This window comes from Canis lupus, chromosome 1 (genome assembly GCF_011100685.1).
Source record: "Canis lupus familiaris isolate Mischka breed German Shepherd chromosome 1, alternate assembly UU_Cfam_GSD_1.0, whole genome shotgun sequence".
Taxonomy (NCBI): domain Eukaryota; kingdom Metazoa; phylum Chordata; class Mammalia; order Carnivora; family Canidae; genus Canis; species Canis lupus.
The window spans coordinates 68,929,284-68,948,812 of NC_049222.1; the positions used below are offsets into that span (position 1 = coordinate 68,929,284).

The 19,529-nt window shown below is 37.6% G+C and overlaps 1 protein-coding gene across 1 annotated transcript; it reads right to left on the reverse strand.

Annotated features, from left to right (window-relative positions):
- Positions 1-212: 212 nt before the first annotated feature.
- TMEM244 (transmembrane protein 244) lies at positions 213-16,313 on the reverse strand. Its single transcript, XM_038525500.1, has 6 exons — positions 16,191-16,313; positions 16,001-16,078; positions 14,382-14,469; positions 10,776-10,901; positions 9,018-9,062; positions 213-373 (listed from the first exon to the last, which is right to left on the reverse strand). The coding sequence occupies exons 1-6, from the start codon at positions 16,311-16,313 to the stop codon at positions 213-215; spliced, it is 621 nt and encodes a 206-aa protein (XP_038381428.1).
- Positions 16,314-19,529: the final 3,216 nt, after the last annotated feature.

Here is a 19,529-nt window from a genome sequence, read left to right on the forward strand (position 1 = left end):
ATCAAGACACCTTTACAAGGAAGGGAAGAGGAGCTCAGTTTCCAGATTACAAATTTCTGCGATTTTTTTTTTTTTTTATGCATGGCCCGTAGAGGTCCACATTTAAGAATTGTTGATACTAGACTCTCATGAAAGGAAAAAAAATTAAATTTCAGTCATAGGCCCAAGAGAGAAGTTACATTTTTTTTATGCGAAAGAAAATAAAGACACCACTAAATCGTATATTCCCGAACAATGTCCACCCAGGCCTCGTGCAGGCTGGCCTGGATGCGTCTCTGGGTTCTCTCTCCACCTTTTCCTTCATCCTGGGATCCAGCCGCCGCGCTGGGCTCCATTCCTCTCCCCATCGAGGCTTTGCTCCTCTTACAGTCCTCTGAGGGGTGTGGTGTGTGGTGGAGAAGGACTCCCCGCCAGCCACTCCAGGATCGCCAGGCACTGGGATGCTGGTGCCAGGCCAGAGCCCAGCACCTGCCCCCCCGCAGACGGTGCCTGGATTGCACAGCTCTGTCTGTTACTAGCAAACTGATGGGTTTTGGGTTCCTCTTGGTTTCCCGGTGCCATGGAACAGTCGATTATCGGAGACCTGAGGCATCAGATCTAGCCATGACCGTGGAGGGAAGCTTGTCCTTGACCTCTACTATTTCTTTAGTGAATGGATCTTTCTACCCTTCACAACAGCTTAAGACTTACAACTCAACTTGATTGGGGCCCCTGGGGGGCTCGGCCGGGTAAGCATGACTCTGGAGTCTGGCTCGGGTCAGGGTCTCCGCGTCCTGAGATCAGCCCCACGTGGGCTCCACACTCATTGAGGAGCCTACTTCCCCTCTCCCTCTGTCCCTCCTCTCACTTGTGCGTGTGCTCTCTCTCTCAAGTAGATCAATAAATCTTAAACCAAAAAAAAAAAAAAAAAAAAGGCCAGCCTGATCGGGACTTATAATGTCTGCAGATGACACTATTTCCACCTTGTAGATGGGAAGGAGAGCCCTAGACCTACATCGTCTGGTACAGCAGCCACTAGTTTAAATATAAATAATTCAAATTGAATAAAAAATTCAGTTCCTAAATCGTTGTAGGAATGTTTGAGAGCTCAGGAGCCACAGGTAGCTAGTGGCTACGGTACAGGATGGCACCGATCTAGAAACGTTCATAGAACATGGAAATGGAAATGTTTGTCACTGCAGGAAGTTGTTGTCTACTCTAAAACATACATAGAGCGTGTCCTTTCCAGCAGCGAAATTTGGCCCTGAGAAGAGATTAGATGTCTTCTGATGTGGTGACAAGTTTGCAAAGTCATTTGGGATCGTTTAGGGTGATAACGTTTAGGAACATGTCAGGAAAACAAAGGAATGGTTGTTTTTCAAGTAACAATAAGGATTTTACTTTGAACACTGATACACTTGAGCTGTGGTTGGAACTTGCTGGCTCGGAATGTAGAAGGCATTTTTAGAGGCCAGTGCGGGGGAGGAGAGGAAGAAAAGAGAGACCTGGTCACTGGTCGCAGAGAGGAGAGCAGAGGTGTGCAACGAGGAGCCCAGTAGGTGTGCTGTGGTGGGTGTGATACAGCACTCTTCCCCATTTCCTCCCCCCGAAAAATCTCCTATAAAGGACACATTACTCATGGATACCTTGGGAGTTGAAAATGTTTTTCTGCATCTGCTCTAACACGAGTATGGGGAAGGTGTAATGTGTCCAATTATGTTCAACTTAACCATTTTATCCCCTTGCTTACGGGGGATCCTCTTTCTCCAAGGGCAATCTGTGCATGTCTTTTCCGTTGGCGGGATCAGCACAACAACCAACCCTGCCCCGTGCCCCAGATGGGCCAGTGTTTGACATGTTCCCAGAGGCCTCCAACATGCAACAAATTGATGGATGGTCGCCAACTGAACAAGGAAAAATGAACTTGGTTTTTCCCCTCATTTACAAACATTTATGGGCACATGATACGTCTGATACGTCCCAAACACTCTTCCAGGAGCTGGCTGTAGGACATTGAGCAAACCATACCCCTGCCATCATCGAGCTTAAATCTCTTCTCCTTTTATGTCCTGTCATCTACCCAACAACAGCTAAAGATCTAACAAGGACTAAGTATGTTGCTTTGCCTCTGCTGCGTTTGATCATTTCCAGTGCCAAGCATGAGAGTCCGAGAACCTGGCAAAATATTTGTTGGCTGGTTAAATGAAAGGATAGAGGATAGATGGCTGGGTAATCAGTGTCCTGTACACAGTAGGCATTTGATCTATATTTGTTGTTAAAGGCTCCTCCAGAAGTAGGATGAAATTAAATTCCTTTAAGTTAGAATTGGCTTTCTGACCATCTTAATTTAGGTCTCAATTACAGAAATCATTTTTGTAACTGAAGCATTGATATGCATTATAAAAATAGCATTTTATTATTTTTTTATTTTTAAAAAAATATTTTATTTACTTATTCATGAGAGACACAGAGAGAGAGGAGAGAGAGAGAGGCAGAGACACAGGCAGACGGAGAAGCAGGCTCCATGCAGGGAGCCCGACGTGGGACTCGATCCCGGGTCTCCGGGATCACGCCCTGGGCTGAAGGCAGGCGCTAGACCGCCGAGCTATGCACGGATCCCCAAAATAACATTTTAATAGACACACATTTATAGTGTAAAAATGATAATTTTTTTGTGTTGGAGGAGTATTATAAAATAGGGAGTCTCTGTCTTCTGGCAGGAGAATAAATAGGTTCAAACTTTCTGAAAGGCAACCTGGAAATATTTTTCTGTAAATCAAAGACATTCATGACATATGACCTAATAATTTTATTTCTAGTGACCCAATTTAAAGAAATATCTGTGAATGCAACTGAAGGGCTACCTATTTTCTTAACCTGAGAAAGAATGATAAAGAATGTAAGCATCAATAATAAAGAAATGGCTATCGGGACACCCGGGTGGCTCAGTGGGTTAAGTGTCTGCCTTCAACTCTGGTCATGACCCCGAGGTCCTGGGATCGAGGTGCACTGGGCTCCCTGCTCAGGGGGGAGCCTGCTTCTCCGTCTCCCTCTGCATGCCGCCCCACTCATGTGCTCTCTCTCTCTCTCTCAAATAAAAAAATAACATTTTAAAAAAAGAAGTGGCTATGTAAGCTTTTATTCACTTATACTGCATACACACAAACACAAATGTTGAATCGAGATTATGAATCATCTTTATTTTCTTCTTCAAACCTTTTATATTACTCTATTTTGAACAATGAATAATATATTATTGTGATAACTTCTAGGAGTGTTAATGTATAAGAGATATACAGGAATAGTAACAGATATGAGCTCAGTTTTAAATAAGTGTGATACCGCCTAGATCAACAAACTGATATTTTGTGCAGGTTTCACTTAAGGTAATTATTGGGGTAATATTTTTAATTTCTTCCTGTTTGAGTTATTGGTCATATGGGAGAGAGTGAATATTCTTCATCAAGAAGAGAGTCAGTTGGTAATTGACTGTTTTTAAAGATGCTTTGGTCCTCTTGTTACTGAACTACCAGAACATTTAGATAGAATAAAAGAAAATCTAAAAGAAACCGCTAAGGTAAGAAAAGCTTAATACTTGGAAAAGTTGTAACTTTATTGTCCTCTATTAAAAATGTGAAACATTCTCAAGTTTTTACATCTCTTATGAAGCTTTTCCCTGTGGTAGAAAATTTCTATAGAAGAATTACATTATCTTCACATGAACCAAATTGTATTTCCTCTCTTTTCTGAGATTTTTGCCACAGCCATATCTGTAGATGCTCTTGTTACAGATTTATTTACCTAGCAATTCAAGTTTCTGATGTTTATGGAGCAACCACTTTAGGAAATGCCTTTGTTTTTCCTTAGGGTGTTTGTCACAAAATTCTCTGTTCCATAGTATACATGTTCGCATTTCTTATAAATAAATGAACTTATTTATTTATTTGTTTGTTTGTTTGTTTGTTTATTTTTATTTGCTTACTTACTTACTTTTAGGGAGGGAGAAGGGGAGAGAAGAGGAAGGGCAGAAGGAGGGAGAGAATCTTAAGCAGGTTCTGCCAGTGCAGAGCCCAACATGGGACTTGATCTCACAACCCTGAGATAATGACCCTGGAATCATGGCCTGAACTGAAATCAAGATCAGATGCTCAAAAAAAAAAAAAAAAAAAAAAAAAAGATTCAGATGCTTAACCAACTGAGACAGACACTCAGGTGGCCCTGTTTGTATTACTATAGAATAATCCCTACATTACTATAGAATAATCCAAACAGCTTTTGAAATGATCAATTCAGCTACTGGGGTATATTGGCTTAACAAAGCCATTAAATTTTAGATAGGAGTCTAGTCTTTACACTAGAGCTATGAAAATAGTTCATATATATTTTTTGGGTGGGGAAATCATTGTCAGCAAAAGTAAAGATATCGTTTATTCATTTGGGAAATAATTATTTTAAGTAAAACGTTACTAAAGGAATATGCAAATTGATTTACATTATACCACAATGATATGATAACTTTAAAAGATATTTATGGTAAAAAAAATATTACCTTTTTAAAAATTATGTAAATAATTTCAGTCCTGCTTGAAAAATCTGCATCAAAATACTGGGTAGGATTCCATCTTCTTATGATTCTGTGAGGGACACTGGAGAAGCATATTAAGTGGGCATGACTCTTGGTCTTTGAGTTTATATACAGTTCAAGGCAATAACAGCTAAAGTGAATATTTAGTTGATATGTCTGATATATAATATATTTAAGCTAAAATATGCACTCTAGTTGTATTTTTAATTTTTGCGTCAAGTGGTATCATCAAATCAATAATGATAATCATTTTAATAAGGGAAGAAAATCACAGATTATATTTGTGATCAAGAAAGAAAAAAAAATAAAGAGAAGGATTCACACAATAGTAATTACCTGAGCAGATGGATTCCTAATCCTAGAAATAAACATGCTAATTAAGCTACGCTACAGAATGACAAGATATTATGGTCTTCTGAGTCTGGAGAGATTGTTATTCTAATTTACTAGTGTAACTTAATTCTCAATATATTAAAAAGTACTTAATCAACCAAATCTTTTTTTAATTATCAAACTTATTTAGGCAGTTTTAATGTTTCTGTAAATTTCTTCCATGTGTTTCTTCTATAGGGGCAGACTTTCTCACCAGTGATTCACGGCTTGTTTCATATTTGTATTTTTCATAGAGCAGGATTGAGTTTTGTTATGTATCTAAGAAGACACTCTTTTTTGTCTGCTGTCAGTGAGATTTTAATTAGGAATTAAAGATCATAATGCTGACCTGTTCACAGCTATCCTATGCTGCCTTCCTTTAAAGATGAAAGAAAGTCTTTATTAATAATTGGAATTTGCAATTCTTGGACTGATTTAGATGAGTTACTGATTTTGCTACTTCCACGGCTAACTATTTTGGAGGAAAGTAATGGGAAGATGGAAAATGATAGACGGAAGGCAGAAGTTTGTTGAAATAAGTAAGTGTGAGAAAGAAGCCAGGAAGAAAGTATCATCATTTTCATATTTACCAGTGCATGAGGAGTTTGAATTACCTAACCAGTAACTGATAAACATAAAATATTTTTGGAAGGTTACCTGGAATACATATAATTAGCATGACATTTCTTAGTGCTTGGATGCAAGTCATTATGGAAGACAGAGATTTTTTTTTAAAGATTTTATTTTAAGTAACCCCTACACCCAACACCCAACGTGGGGCTCGAACCCCACCGCCCCAAGATGAAGAGTTGCATACTCCACCGAATGAGCCAGCCAGGCGCCCCAAAAGCAATAGATTTTTAGAGCAAAAAAAGAGTCATCCAGGAAGAAATTCTATAGCTGGTTTAATTTAGTGTCTAATTGCTTTCCAAAATGTTTGTGTGTGGGACTATATGGGTGGAGGGGAAGTGGTGTATGTTACTTTCCTGTCTTTTTCCCTATATTTAGATTTTAGTTGTAACCATGGTATACACTTTTTTTTATATCAAAAGATATCTTAACTATATTTAAAAGTGGTAAATATTTAAGACAATTATGTAAGTGTAACTGGCCTCAGTTTTAATCTAATTCAACAAACATTTTTTGAATAAACATAAGCCTGGCAGTAGAGAGATATGTAATCTTAAAAAAAAAATCTGGTCCTAACCCCTTAGACCTTATTACTCAAACTGTGGTCCATGGACAAGCAGCACAGGCATTTTCTAGGAAATGTTAGATATACAGAATTTTAGGGACACCTGGGTGGCTCAGCCGGTTAAGCGCCAGCTCTTGCTTTGGGCTCAGGTCATGACCTCAGGATCCTGGGATCCAGCCCCGCACCAGGCTCCAAGCTTAGCGTAGAGTCGGCTTGAGGATTCTCTCCTTTTTCCTCTGCCCCTCGCCCTGTGCTGTCTTTCTAAAATAAATAAATCTTAAAAAAGAAAAAAAGATATGCATAATTTTAGGCTCCATCCCAGCCCTTGGAAACCAAAATCTACATTGCAACAAGATTTCCAGGTGATTCAAATGCATGCTAAATTTTGAGAAGCACTATGTTCGAAGAACATAGTCTAAGCAAAGAAACAGACACTAGCTTTTTTTTTTTTAAGGCAATAATTTTACAAGAAATGTGCTACCTCAGAAACAAATACTGCAGACAGTAATAGAATCTAATTCCGCTTATAGAGACTTGTAATGGTTTTAACTCCACTCTCTTCTATGCTACACTTTCTACATGACACATCAGCATTTTCTAAATTGTGTCTCTGGGTCAAATACACCTGAGAAATGGTGCATATACCACTGTTTAGCGATGCCCTGTTCCCAAAAGCACGTGAAAGATTCTGAGAAGTCCTAAAAGATGCGTCTGTTTTACATAAACCCAGGAATCCACAAATATACTTAAACATGCAACTTTCTTGCCTTGCGTGGTGCCATTAAAATACTCCAGAACTAGTGTTCTGTGGAACACACTTTGGCAAACACTGCATTTTATGAGTTGGCAACATTTTGCTCATGAATACCTTACTTGGATCCTTCTGCTTTCCATTAACATCTCTTTCTCTTTTTTTATAAAGTATCTAGAATAAATTCAACTTTGAATATAGGTGTGAACAAAAAAATACAATTTAGCTCTGACACAATGTATATAATAATATAGGAAGTCTGAGGCAAATTAATTTACTGTTTTGTTAAAACCCATCCAGATCTGGATAGATAAAGTTGTCTTTGAACAAACAGCATGCGAAAGCCTGGCCTCCACATATCTTTGAAATCAAGCTGGATCCTGCAAGTAATGAAAGGGAAGTTTTGGTTAACTACCAATAATGAATAATTCATTGGTGAGATTATGAATAAGAACAATTGTCATGACTAAAATAATGTTCCTGAAACTGACATAGCATTTGAAATAGGGCAGTTTATAGATTCAGCTAAGAGACAGTAGGTATATACTCTGTGCTGATAAATTGTTGAAATTCAAAACTTCCTTCAGGGAATAGATGCGTGGTTCTGTCAAATTAATAGTAAGGAGCCCTTAAAACTCAGAAATTCAAAGGCAATGAAGTCAAAGCACATGCCAAGGATTTTACAATTCTCAATTCTGTTAGCAACTCAGACCTGCCATTTGTTTGTGTTGCTGCTATTTAAGGTATTTTCTCTCTATTATAAGATAGGCTCTCCTCTACCTTGGAAACTATTTTTTAGTATAGAAAAGACTTTGAAAACACAAGTATACCTACCTTAGCTATTTGGTTAGTTGAGGATGCCTCTAATTCTGACTTCATTGGCCCAATGATTCTTGTTTGTTTTAAAATATTAATCCAGCCTAGCAGGGCTCTCATAAATCTGCTCCTCCTCGTACGGCAGTAACAGTATAACTCCCACTGGAAGGTCCCTGAGGTAAGAGCCCTCCGTGGACCACAAGCTTGGCAGGACTCCACGACGTCTTCACCCAAGACACGCAGCCAGGGGAAACCCGAGGTAGAGTTTCCAAGATGATTAGCCACTGTTCTTCTAATTTCTAATTTTTAACTCAAAGAAAATCACAGAAGTTGACCTCAGACATCATTTGGCCGCCGTTCCCTGTGTTAACCCAACCCCAGTTCTTAAAACTGAAATCACGACCCAGCTATTTTAGCAAATTGCGGCTGGCCATTCCAGTTTGCCAACAGCGACTCTCCCTGTCATCCAGGTAGCATGTGATGGAATTGCCTAGGGCTTAGTAAATCTTGTGGTTTTGTGAAGAAAATCCAGGAGATAAGTTCTTGTTTTTCATAGAGAGAAAAGATCATTCCTACGTATACTGATAGCATGTCTTTCCGGTATCTTCTTTCTGATTCATTTAAAAATGTGCATTTTTTAAAGCCTCATGCGAAATAAAACATCAGTACCTTCTGCATGTGTTTCCTGTGGGAACCAAACAATATTACAGAAGCGTATACAGCAAGACGTACAGAAATGTAGGGGGAGTGGAAAATTAAACTGTAGTGAAGGGAGCAAATGGGTAATGTAAATTATATTGATACTCTAAACAGATAACTTGGCTTTGGGGACAATAGTGTGGTAAAATGCTGCATTTCCATTTCTTATCATTATGCCTGACAGTACCTAGATAAAAACCATTGTCAAATTTACTGAAAAGGGGAAATGCAAAAATATTTGTGGTCCACACCTGGCTTAAGCTAGAGAAAAAGCTTTAGAAAGGTCCACTGGAACTTGGTTAATTTTCTTATCAGATGTATAATTGACAAATTAGGTTGTTCCCATTTGTGAGAAGGAAAAAATAAATGAAATGACACAGTGCTACTATAAAAGGAGGGATGCCACTCATGTTGAAAGAGAACAGAAAGAGTATGTCACAAATATATATCCGATGTTTATTCCCATGTAATTCGAGAATGATGAAACTGAGCACTCTTCTAGTCCAATTACCTTCCCTACATAAAAATATTTTGATGCCTCCACTTTATATATGAATATTTATATTGAATACCATACCTACACCTATGTGTACAATATATATGGGTACCGATGTATATACCTAAAGCAGCCCACCAATGTGATGTCAAAGGGAATTCTAACATAACTGAAAAAGAAAAAAAAAGGTGTTGTTCATTTTTAAAATATGCATTATTTTTTACACATGAAGAAACACTTCTGTTTGGTCAGATCACATCCGCATGACAGGGGAAATTTTATTCACATTCATGAAATCAAGTAGCCCCTAAGCTGTACTTGAGATCATAGTTTAAAAAGTCACATTAAATCAGACACCTGAAACTCCTCTTCTAGAAAAGACGATATGGATTGTCAGGTTCTTGGGTCAGCTCACAGAGTGGATCGAGTGCTAGGTACCACAGGTAGTCCTAAGGTCATCCTGGAGCCTCCATACCTGACTTTCTCTGGAGTTCTGAGCCATTTCATTCTGAACTCAATTCTATTCAACTGTGTTTCTTAAGTATTTTTGATGTGCCATGTGTTAGACAATTGCCTTGTAACTTTTCTGGGTCTGGAACCTATGGCCCATCTCAACCTTGAAGACTGAGCCACCCTATGCCCCAGAACCCTTTGGCAAATATCCCATGGCTGTCTTCCACGTAAACGTAAGCCTTAAAGTAAGATAAAGAACTTGAGATAATGGGGCTTAGTGGTTCTGAAAGCTACGAAGGGAAGGTGTGGGTCTGGCGTCAAGGGGAATTGATATACCAGCATTCTCTGATAACGGTGATGCTAGGATGTAACCACTCATTTGGAAATTGTGTACTCTTAAGTTGGAGAATGATGAAGCCATTAATAGATCACAGCACTGAAAAAAAATGAGTGAGTTAAGTTGCTAATAAATAATAATAACTTTGAATTATAACTTGTGGTTGATTACCACCCATCCTTTGACTTGTACCTTTTTTTTTTTTTAATGGAAGATAGAAAGGAAGAGAAGTTACAATAGAAGCACATGATGTTGTGATCACTGGGTGTTACACTCAAGTGATGAATTACTCAACAGTCCATCAGAAATTAAGAATGTACTATACGCTGGCTAATTGAAGTTCAGTAAAAAAAGAAGAGTAAATTTTGAATGGATGGATGAAAAAAATGGATGAACTCATTTACTGAGTAATTATTATATGCTCAGACACTATTTCAGACAATTTCTCACCCTCCTTGAAATGTCCTAGGTGTCCCCGCTCCATAGAGGAGGCAACTAATGTGAACGGTATTGTGACTTCCCTTAAGGACTACACACCTCATAAAGAGGTAGGATTGGAATTTGAATCCATTTTCTTTTGACTCCAAAGATCACAGGTAGGAATAAAACCCCTTAGTTTCAGAAAGTAGTATTCTTGGTAAAATAACTATCATTGGGAAGTTTGCACGCCTGGCAGTGTGGGTTTCCTTAGGTCCCCGTTCCCAGGCTTTGGTCAATTTCTTCCTCAAGGAAGGGTTTTGGGAGAAGAGTATTCCGAACGGAGGCAAACCCTGTACAAGCCGATGACAAGTTAAACGTGAGAGGAGAAGAGGAAACATCTACATTTCAGTGCAGTTTTGAATCAGAAGATGCAGCCAATGGAAACCTCTCCCAGGAAGTGCTAGAAGGACTTAGTGGGGGAGGAGAAGGGAGGGGAGGGGTGGAGAACTAGCATGGCACCATCAGTTTTTAATATTAAGCCATCAGAGGACAATATGCATATAGCAAAATTTTACTCTTGTGAAGCGATTTATTTATTTATTTATTTATTTATTGTGAAGCGATTTAGGTACAAATTCAGATATAATATATTTTCTTGTTTATTTTGCTTACCAGCCAAAGTGATGACAGCATGAAGAATAGTTACTGAAATAGCATAATCCCAGAGCCGTTCTTCTACAACCAGAACGAAAAGCAATCCGCAAACAAAGTAGGTGACCTGCGTTGAGATTAGAAGAACTGCAAATAGAATGAAGACTATAATTATTTGGAACTAGAGAAACTAACAGTTCTGAAACACGGTTAGTTAACAGAACCATTACAACTTACTCTGCGAGGAAATTTTGGTAAGAATTTTCAAAATATTCCATCTCTTAACAGTCCTCAAATTTGGGTAAGAGCTTTTTAACATATTCTGCCTCTTAATAATCCCTTGACTTTTAGAAAATAATTTGTTTCACTTTCTTTGTACTCATCACTTTAAAGGTAAATACAATGAAGAAAGGTTACCATGTAATCAATACACGTTAATCTATAGTTCGACTGCAGCTGTCCAATTAAGATATATTAAAAACTAATGAGAAATACAGGTCTGAGTTTTCAAAAATGAAAAAAAAGAAATGTAAGAATTCATTGACTTATAACATTCCTTTGGTACCAATCACTGCCTTTCTTGGAAATGAGTTCCTTCGCGTCTTTGTAATGAAGTGGCAGTTCCCATAGTTCTCGGGGACACACAACCGGGGACCCTGGGTGAAAGGAAGCCTCATGAATGACTTGTGTGGATGGAGGCACTCTTCTAAACCACCCGATTGTCTCAGAGTCGTCTCCCTGAACACGTATAAAGAGCTAGTTATTTACAGGTCAGGACCACAAATCTCTAAGAGCCTTGAACATGTGAAGGGTCAACCTTTTGCGCCTTGTCTTTGATACGGATATTTAAGACTATAGTGCTTTCAAAGGAGAGATCCATTAAACATATGTGACAAATATATGTGACCTACCATCAAGGTCCCTTTATAATGATGTCATTTTCAGTAAAAATCACCTTTTTTTTTTTTAAACAAAAATGCAGCAAATGATTGAGATGTTCTAATAATTCAGGAATCAATGAATCTAGACGGGCAAACTCTCCATTTTTCAAAGCAAAAGGTAAAATAATCACGTTATATCCCTTGTGCAGAAGTAATTTATTAACCAGCAAGTCAGCGATTGTTTTGTGGTGAGCGAGGCACTAGCCAAGTGAACAAGTCCCAAGTGCCACCCTTTTGAAAGGCCTTACACTGATTTCTCCTCAATTATATTTAATTTCACTTAACAGGTTTCAAAAAGTTGAAGGGAGAATTCATACTGACTCCTTTTCTATTATACAGGAATAAATTTTTTAGTTCAGCATGTCCTGTTCCCTAAAATCTAGGCTGAGGAAGGAAGTACATTGATGGATCATATTGACAGCACCTCTTCCCAGCACGTTTCCACTTCTACCTCTATCAGTGGCTCACGCAGCCTCCAGATTATTAGAGGGAAATGGAGAGGCCTCTTTTATCAGCATTTATAGATTTTATAGGTTTACTTGCAGCTACTTGGAGACATTGATTTTAGTCTTGAACAAGCTGTATTTGCATATATTGATTTACAAAAAAAGGCTTATGCTTTGTTTATAATATGAAAGAAAGCATGATTTTTAAAAAGTAATACAAAATTTAAAATCAGGATACCAATGTGATAGTCTTGCTTTTTAGCTTAGGAGGTATAAAACCTTGAGTACAATTTTAACGTCTGGGTCAGTCTGTTTCTCTTTAATTAGTAAATGGAGTGCTATCTTTTCCACCTCAAAAAATTGTTAGGAGGATTTTAATTTAAAATGAAAGCAATTTGTAACCTATTCTCTGCTATGCAAAGGAAAGATATTAGTAATCAAAATGTTTTAACTAGACTTAAACCTTCCAGTGTCCTTGCTAAACCTACTCCCCTGGGTGACAAAATCATTGAAACAGATGAGAAACTTGACCCTAACTCCATGCCCCAGGCTCTGCGATTACTCTCCCACTTTATCTCTGAGATTAAAGTCTAAATTCTCAAAGTAACAACTTTGAGGAGTTAGGGGAGTTATCTCCCCAAGCCCAGAATTAAAGATCTAATAGGCTAAGGTTTTATTGATATCTTTGTATAAATGTTAGTGTTTTGTGAGAGGAGAGAATGATATAAACTGTGCCAGGCATCCTGGGGATCTTCACTAATCTCTGCTATGTAAAAACACGCCTTTCCAATAAGCTGTGTCATTCCTATCTTTCATTGACTAACCCAAAGGCAAGAATTAAATAGTAACAGTTGAGTTTTAAATCCCCTTCCAAAAAAAAACCCCACATACACAGCCCTTACTTAACTCTTAACTGTGACTATTTCCTTATCAATTGTGGACAGTTTTGATAGAAAATAAGTTAATTCTACATTCAATAGGGAAGCGCATAAAGAGAAAGTTAGCATAGAGTGTTAGGCCTCTTGCGTCTCATTAGAATGAGAGTCTTTTTCCAAACTTATTCTTCGTCTATTCAAAATTGAATCGATAAAAGCACCAAACAAGGTCACCCATTCGAGGACGTTGTTCTAAAGCTTTTTAATTCGAAGTCAGTAATTCTAACTGACCAAGCCTCCTGTACAAGTCATATTCAAAATCTGGTTTCTTTGTCTTCAGGCAATTTTTGTAGATTTGCATATTTGTTCCAAAAAAAACATATCCAGTGGTTTTCTAAAGAATCGTAATGCTTAAAAAATCCACAATTCATTAAAAAAAAAAGTAGGATGAAATTTAACAGACTGTTAAGAATAATTATATTTAGAAAGTAAGTTTATGATTGAATTTCTTCTTTTTCTCCTTTCTACTTATAGGTATTTTATAAGCTTTCATTAATTTATGTGTATTATTTTATAATGGAAATAACATTAGAATCTCATTTTTCTGAAGATGGGACAAACCATGAATCCCCCCCAAAACAAGTATGTTTGACATATATTCAATGCAAGTAGCTGTTATTAACACATATGAGGCTTATGAATGTAGTAGGTATCAATTAATAATTATTTTTTCAACTGAAATTATGAATTTAAAAGAGATACATTTTTCCTTAGTATACTCTCACATATCACTTTTCCTTCGCAATGTGTTCCCCCCCCCCCCCCATTTTGGAAAGAAAAATCAAACTAAGCAGAAATGTACAAAGCAGAAAATGAAAGTCCTCTGTCATCCCAGCTGGGAGATAACAGTTTGTTGCATAATTCTCCAGATTTCTTACCACTGACACCATGTATTTTACTCTGTTCTACAAAAATGAATAATTACACTACACAAACACTACTGTCGTCCTTATTTTCCATGCCATATCTCATGAGCATTTCTCTACATCAACATATTAAATCAGTCTTCTTCCTCTTCCTTGAAAGATGTTTAATGTGCAAAATATTTGCCTACAAGATCATCAAATAAAAATTCCTATAATAATTCTATTCGTTTATTCCACTATTCCATCCTATCCCACCTTTTAGGAATAGCCACTTTAAAATTTGTGATGGCATTTTTCCACATTAATTTTTGAAGTCAGATATATAAGATACAGATGGCTGAGTGGAAGGCCTGATATCTTACAAATTTTTATAAAACAAAAACTATTTTGTTTTTTGACGCATTTAATTCACTAATTGACAAAGATTGGAAATTAAAACCAATTACCTTTAAATTTGTGTTGAGCCATAAGGGGTTTGTTTTGAAATCAAATGGTGCCAGGACATCCAACTCATATGCCCTGAAGATGTTACAAATGAAAATAGTTTTCTCCGGGGGCCGCAGTTCCTCCTAACTTCGCATATCAAGGCTTTGAATATCACTCTTCACATAAGTTATTAGTTTTACCCACATTGTGGCACATTTAGGAGCTGGCTGACTTGCATGGCAGCCAAATAATCTTTTTATCCACATTGTCTTATTTGTCCAGTTAAGTCCACCTAGTGGGCTTCATTGTATTTTAGGTCTCCGCTGTAATCTTGAAAGTCCTTTCTATTAAATATGGGAGGAGAACTTAACCTAATTCTGTGGCAAGAGCCTAGGCATGGAAATCCACAAGACCCAGGCTCTAACCCAATGGTGTTGTGAAACTGTGAATTTGGGTGAGTCCGTTCCATTTGGAGCGGAACTTTAGTGTCTCTTCTGTAAATTGAAAAGGTTAATCTCTGAGATCTCTTCCTGTTGTAAAATTGGAGTCTATAAATATACACCCTCTACTGTGCCTGTTGTAGTTGTGTGCAGCTGGTCAGTCAGTTAGCTGCCTCCTGGAGCTTTAAGGCCCAAGAACTTAAAATTCCTCTCCTCTGACTCACATTAACTACATCCCTGAAATCAGGCTCAGAGAGCCTTGAAGATTCTCAGCTCTTCCCTGCTCCAGGCATGGCCTCACCATCTCCCGTCCCAGGAACAGCTGAGACTGTGTGTGAGCAGCAGATGCTTCCTCAGTGGGTTTGCCTGCAAGCATGCTGAATAACATTATTGCCATTGCAAAAGTTGGTATAATTATTTTTGGTTACTAATTTGCATATTGAAATCAAAGGGTCCTAACTCCTTGCTTGCACAATAAAATTAAATCATGTAAACACTCTACTTCTTAGAAATTATTTGTAAAGCTACATTCAGGTATTTCAAAGCAATCAATATATTGGCAACCTTAATTCGTAGAGACAAAATTCACCCATGGCAAGTCAAAAAAAAATTACCCCCCCCAAAAAAGTCTCACAGTGCCATAGCAATATCATTGAAAATACACATTTTACCTTGTCCTCATAATAACCCTCTTTTGATTAATTACTTCCATTTGACAAATGAAGACAAGAGAAGCTCTATGGCTTAGTTAAGATTTTCCAAAAAGTTAGTAAGAACCTAGGCCAGAATTTAGGTCTCCTGACTTGAGTCCAAGAGAGATTTCCAGTATGTATCAGAAAATATTTAAATCCGATGCAGATTATCTCTACATTCCCTTCTAATTCAAATCTGCTCTGATTCAATACCAGCCCAGGGAGTAATAGGTTCACTTTCTTTGTATCACCATCTTCCAAAGAAGAAAGAGTAACAGTCTTGTCTGGTCCTGTCTACCCACATCATTTCATGATTGTTGCTTTGATCATTTTTGAAGATGGCACATTTGCTATTTTTCCTTTAAAAAGGTGCAGAAATATATCATTTTTAAAACATTGTATCCCCTATTCCATAAAGGCATGCCAAGTACTAAATATAGACTCCTTTCATATTCAATCTTAGCTTTTAAATTCTGTTTGAAGGCAGCTTTCCTGAGCATCATGCAGCACATGCCCAGGACCTCGTAGTACACAGTGTGGAAGAGGATGACACATATAAGAAGATTCTGCAAAACAACCTGCAGAGAACACAGACGTGAGCTCCAAGAGCCTGGGCTTTTTCACATGGTTGTTGGTAAGGAGTCTGACAAACAAAAGACGATGGATGACCCCTAGATAATGTTGGCTAACTTTGTTTTGCTTGGAGACCCACGGGGCGGGAAGGACTTCAAAGTCCACGGTGAAAGTTTTTCTGACTGGAAAGGCTGGCATAGTCTGCATCTGCACCAGGATTGGTGCAGTACGAAAATCCATGTCACTTACCTTCCTTCTCCTACAACACATGTCCTACATGTTAACACTTATAGTTTAATTTGACAAAATGATCTTAAATCTCAGCCATCATGATAGTCAAAATATGAGAACAGCTGAGAAATTTTGAGAAGTATGAACACAAAAGTACACAGTAACACGGTAATAATTAAACCTGTGTGCAAGAATTTACAGAGCAATTGGCGAAAACACAGTAGACAGTCCTAAAATGGCCTCTACCGCATTTGAGACTTGAAGGAAGCACTGCAGATTAATGGGGACCAGATGGATTACTCAATAAACAGTGTTGTGAAAATTGTCTAACTTCTAGACAGAAAACTCCCATTAGATTCCAGTCTTGTACCAGACACCAAAATAAACTTGAAATGGATTAAGGGCTTAAATGCCAAGAAATAAAATGGGAGAAAATATTTGCAATATATATTATGAGCAGAGGATTGATATCCACAATACATAAACACATACAAATAAAAAAAGACAAACAAACCAAGAGAAAAATGGACAAAGTATATAAATAGGCAGTTCACATGAATAAACATTTAAAAAGCCAATAAACAATCGAAAATGTCTGAACCTCACTATTAATCTTTTGAAATATATTCTTATGAATATAGTAAAGATGTCAGCATTTCACATGGAAATTTTCCAGTTTATTCTTTTCCCTTTTTATCTTTTTAAAAGTCTTCTTGTTTGGTCAACACCTCAACACTTTAGCAATGTTCATTTTCTCTAAATGATCAATCCGCCAAATCTAACACATCTTTTAATTGGCCTGGGAAGAGGAGCCTCCACTGGATACAAGAGAACAGTCAGCAGAGAGCACATCACCACCGTTTGACTGAGTGGGCCAAGTTTACAGCTCTACCAAGAGCTTATTTCTTTCAAGTATCTAAAAAGAGGTGGACGGTCTGGCGTAAGAGAACTATAGGAAATCAGGACTAAAGGGTTCTAGCACCTTCAGGATCTGTCCCCCTGCCCTGCCCACACCAATGTCATCCCTAGCCCCTCCTACTCTTTGCCTGTAGACTCTCCATTGGCAAATCTCTTCTGCCTCTGCCCATCGTTCTCAACCCCCCTTTGTCCTTCAGTATCTCCCACTCCTTGCTGCCTAATCCCCCACCCTTATTTTCAGGTGAAATATATTTGACATATAATATTGTATAAATTTAGGGGCCACAACATGTTGATTTGCTACATTCATATACTGTAATATGAGTGCCCTAGTAACGATAGTTAGCGCTTTGGCCTGTCTCATAATGATCATTTCTTTTTTGTGGCTGGAACAATTAAGATCTAGTCTGTCAGCAAGTTTGATGATTATAACATAATATTGTTGTCTATATTCTCTATCCCGTGCATTCGATCTCTAGGACTTACTACACCCTGCAAGTTTGTACCCTTCACACTTTAATCTTTCTTTAAGACATGGATAGCTCTATCATGTCATGATGGCTGACACAATCCTTTTTAAGGGAAAAAGCAAATAGATGAGACCTTCTCATGGCTCTCTTTCTTTTGTGAGAGAATAAAAGTCTTTCTTAGAAACCGCCATCAGGTGTCCCATTATATCTCATTGACCACCACTTGAGTCCTGTGCTCACTACCTGAACAATTGCAGAGAGTAAAGGGATCTACCAGGATAGGTCTAGAAAGAACATTGGGACTTTGCTCCCAGAAAAGGGCACCTACTACTGTAATAAAATGAAAATTGTTAGCAATTATTAGCAAGGAAGGAAAAAGGGGAGTGGGGCCTGCTACAAGGTAGGCAACTAACAGTGTCTTCCAAGTGGTGGAATCAATATGGAAAAACTAATTTGTAGAGAAGATTCTTTAGAGGTCAAGAGAACATGTGAATGCTCTACCTGAGTTGAAGGTCCAACTACTATGCCCACATTTAAGTTGGTTGAATTTCTTCCCAACTGTCGTGTTAAGAATCTGCTGATGGAAGATGGATCTGTGATAGGGAACAATATTGGTGCTTCTGCAGACTTAAAATTTTCTTCAGGGCCATGTGTGTTTGGAATTGCTTTACTCTTTTTTCTATATTTTAATATCTGTTTTTCTTTTAATTTGAGCACTAAGAGGCTCTAGCTGAAATTTTCTAGATGATTGCTTCATTTCAACTCAATCCAAAATAAGATATACAATATATAGTCCCTATAGTAATATATACTCAAACATAAAACTATTTTTATTTCTATGTTAATATTAAAATTTAAATAATTTTTGAATATATTAACTTCCTATCAAATTTTACTTCTGTAATCTCAACAGGGGATGTCATACATCCTTAGAAAACACACAAATACTAATAAATCTAAGACATTTCAACTAGTTTTTAAAAAATGAAATCATAATTTGTGGGGATACATATTTATTGACAAATTTTACATACATGTCTACTTTCTCCCCAAATCTACACAACACTATATATAAATATATAAATAGAATTACACATGTAAAAAGAAATATTTTTGAAAAGCAAGGCATCATTTTTAAAAATAATTACCATTTTTTCTACCTGAATAATATATATTTAGGTTTTCAAATAATAATTTTCCTATAAGCAAATACAGTTGCCTCTATAACTTCTTCCTATAATTTATACTCTGCACAGCTTGCAAAAGTAACTTTCTAAAAGGCAATCAGACCATGACATTCCCCTGCTGGATATCCTCCGATGGCCCCACAATCATCAGGATTCATTCATCCATTTTTTCACTTGACAAATAGTCACTGGGCTGAGTGGCAATGCAGAGGGAATTGGATGTGGTCCCCAGCACAGAAACTCAGTCTAGCAGTGTTTCTCAAGTGTATAAGTATCAGACTCACCTTGAGGGCTTGTTAAGACACAGATTTCTGGGCCCCAGTCCCAGAGTTTCTGATTCAGTAGGTCTGAGTTGGGACTCAGAAATTTGTGTTCCTGACAAGTTCCCAGGGGATGCTGGGTCTTCTCTATCTATGACCACACTTTGAGGACCACTGATCTGGAGGCAAGAATGATGAGTAAACAGCCACTACACAGAGAGAACTCTGGTTAAAGAGTGTACGGAGTGCTATTTTAATAACATATTTAGCCCAATGCACCCAACATATTATAATTTAAATGCATATTAAAGATTAAAAATTATTAATGAGATAGTTTATGGTTTTTGTTCATACAACATCTTAGAAACCCAGAGTACTTACTTACATCTC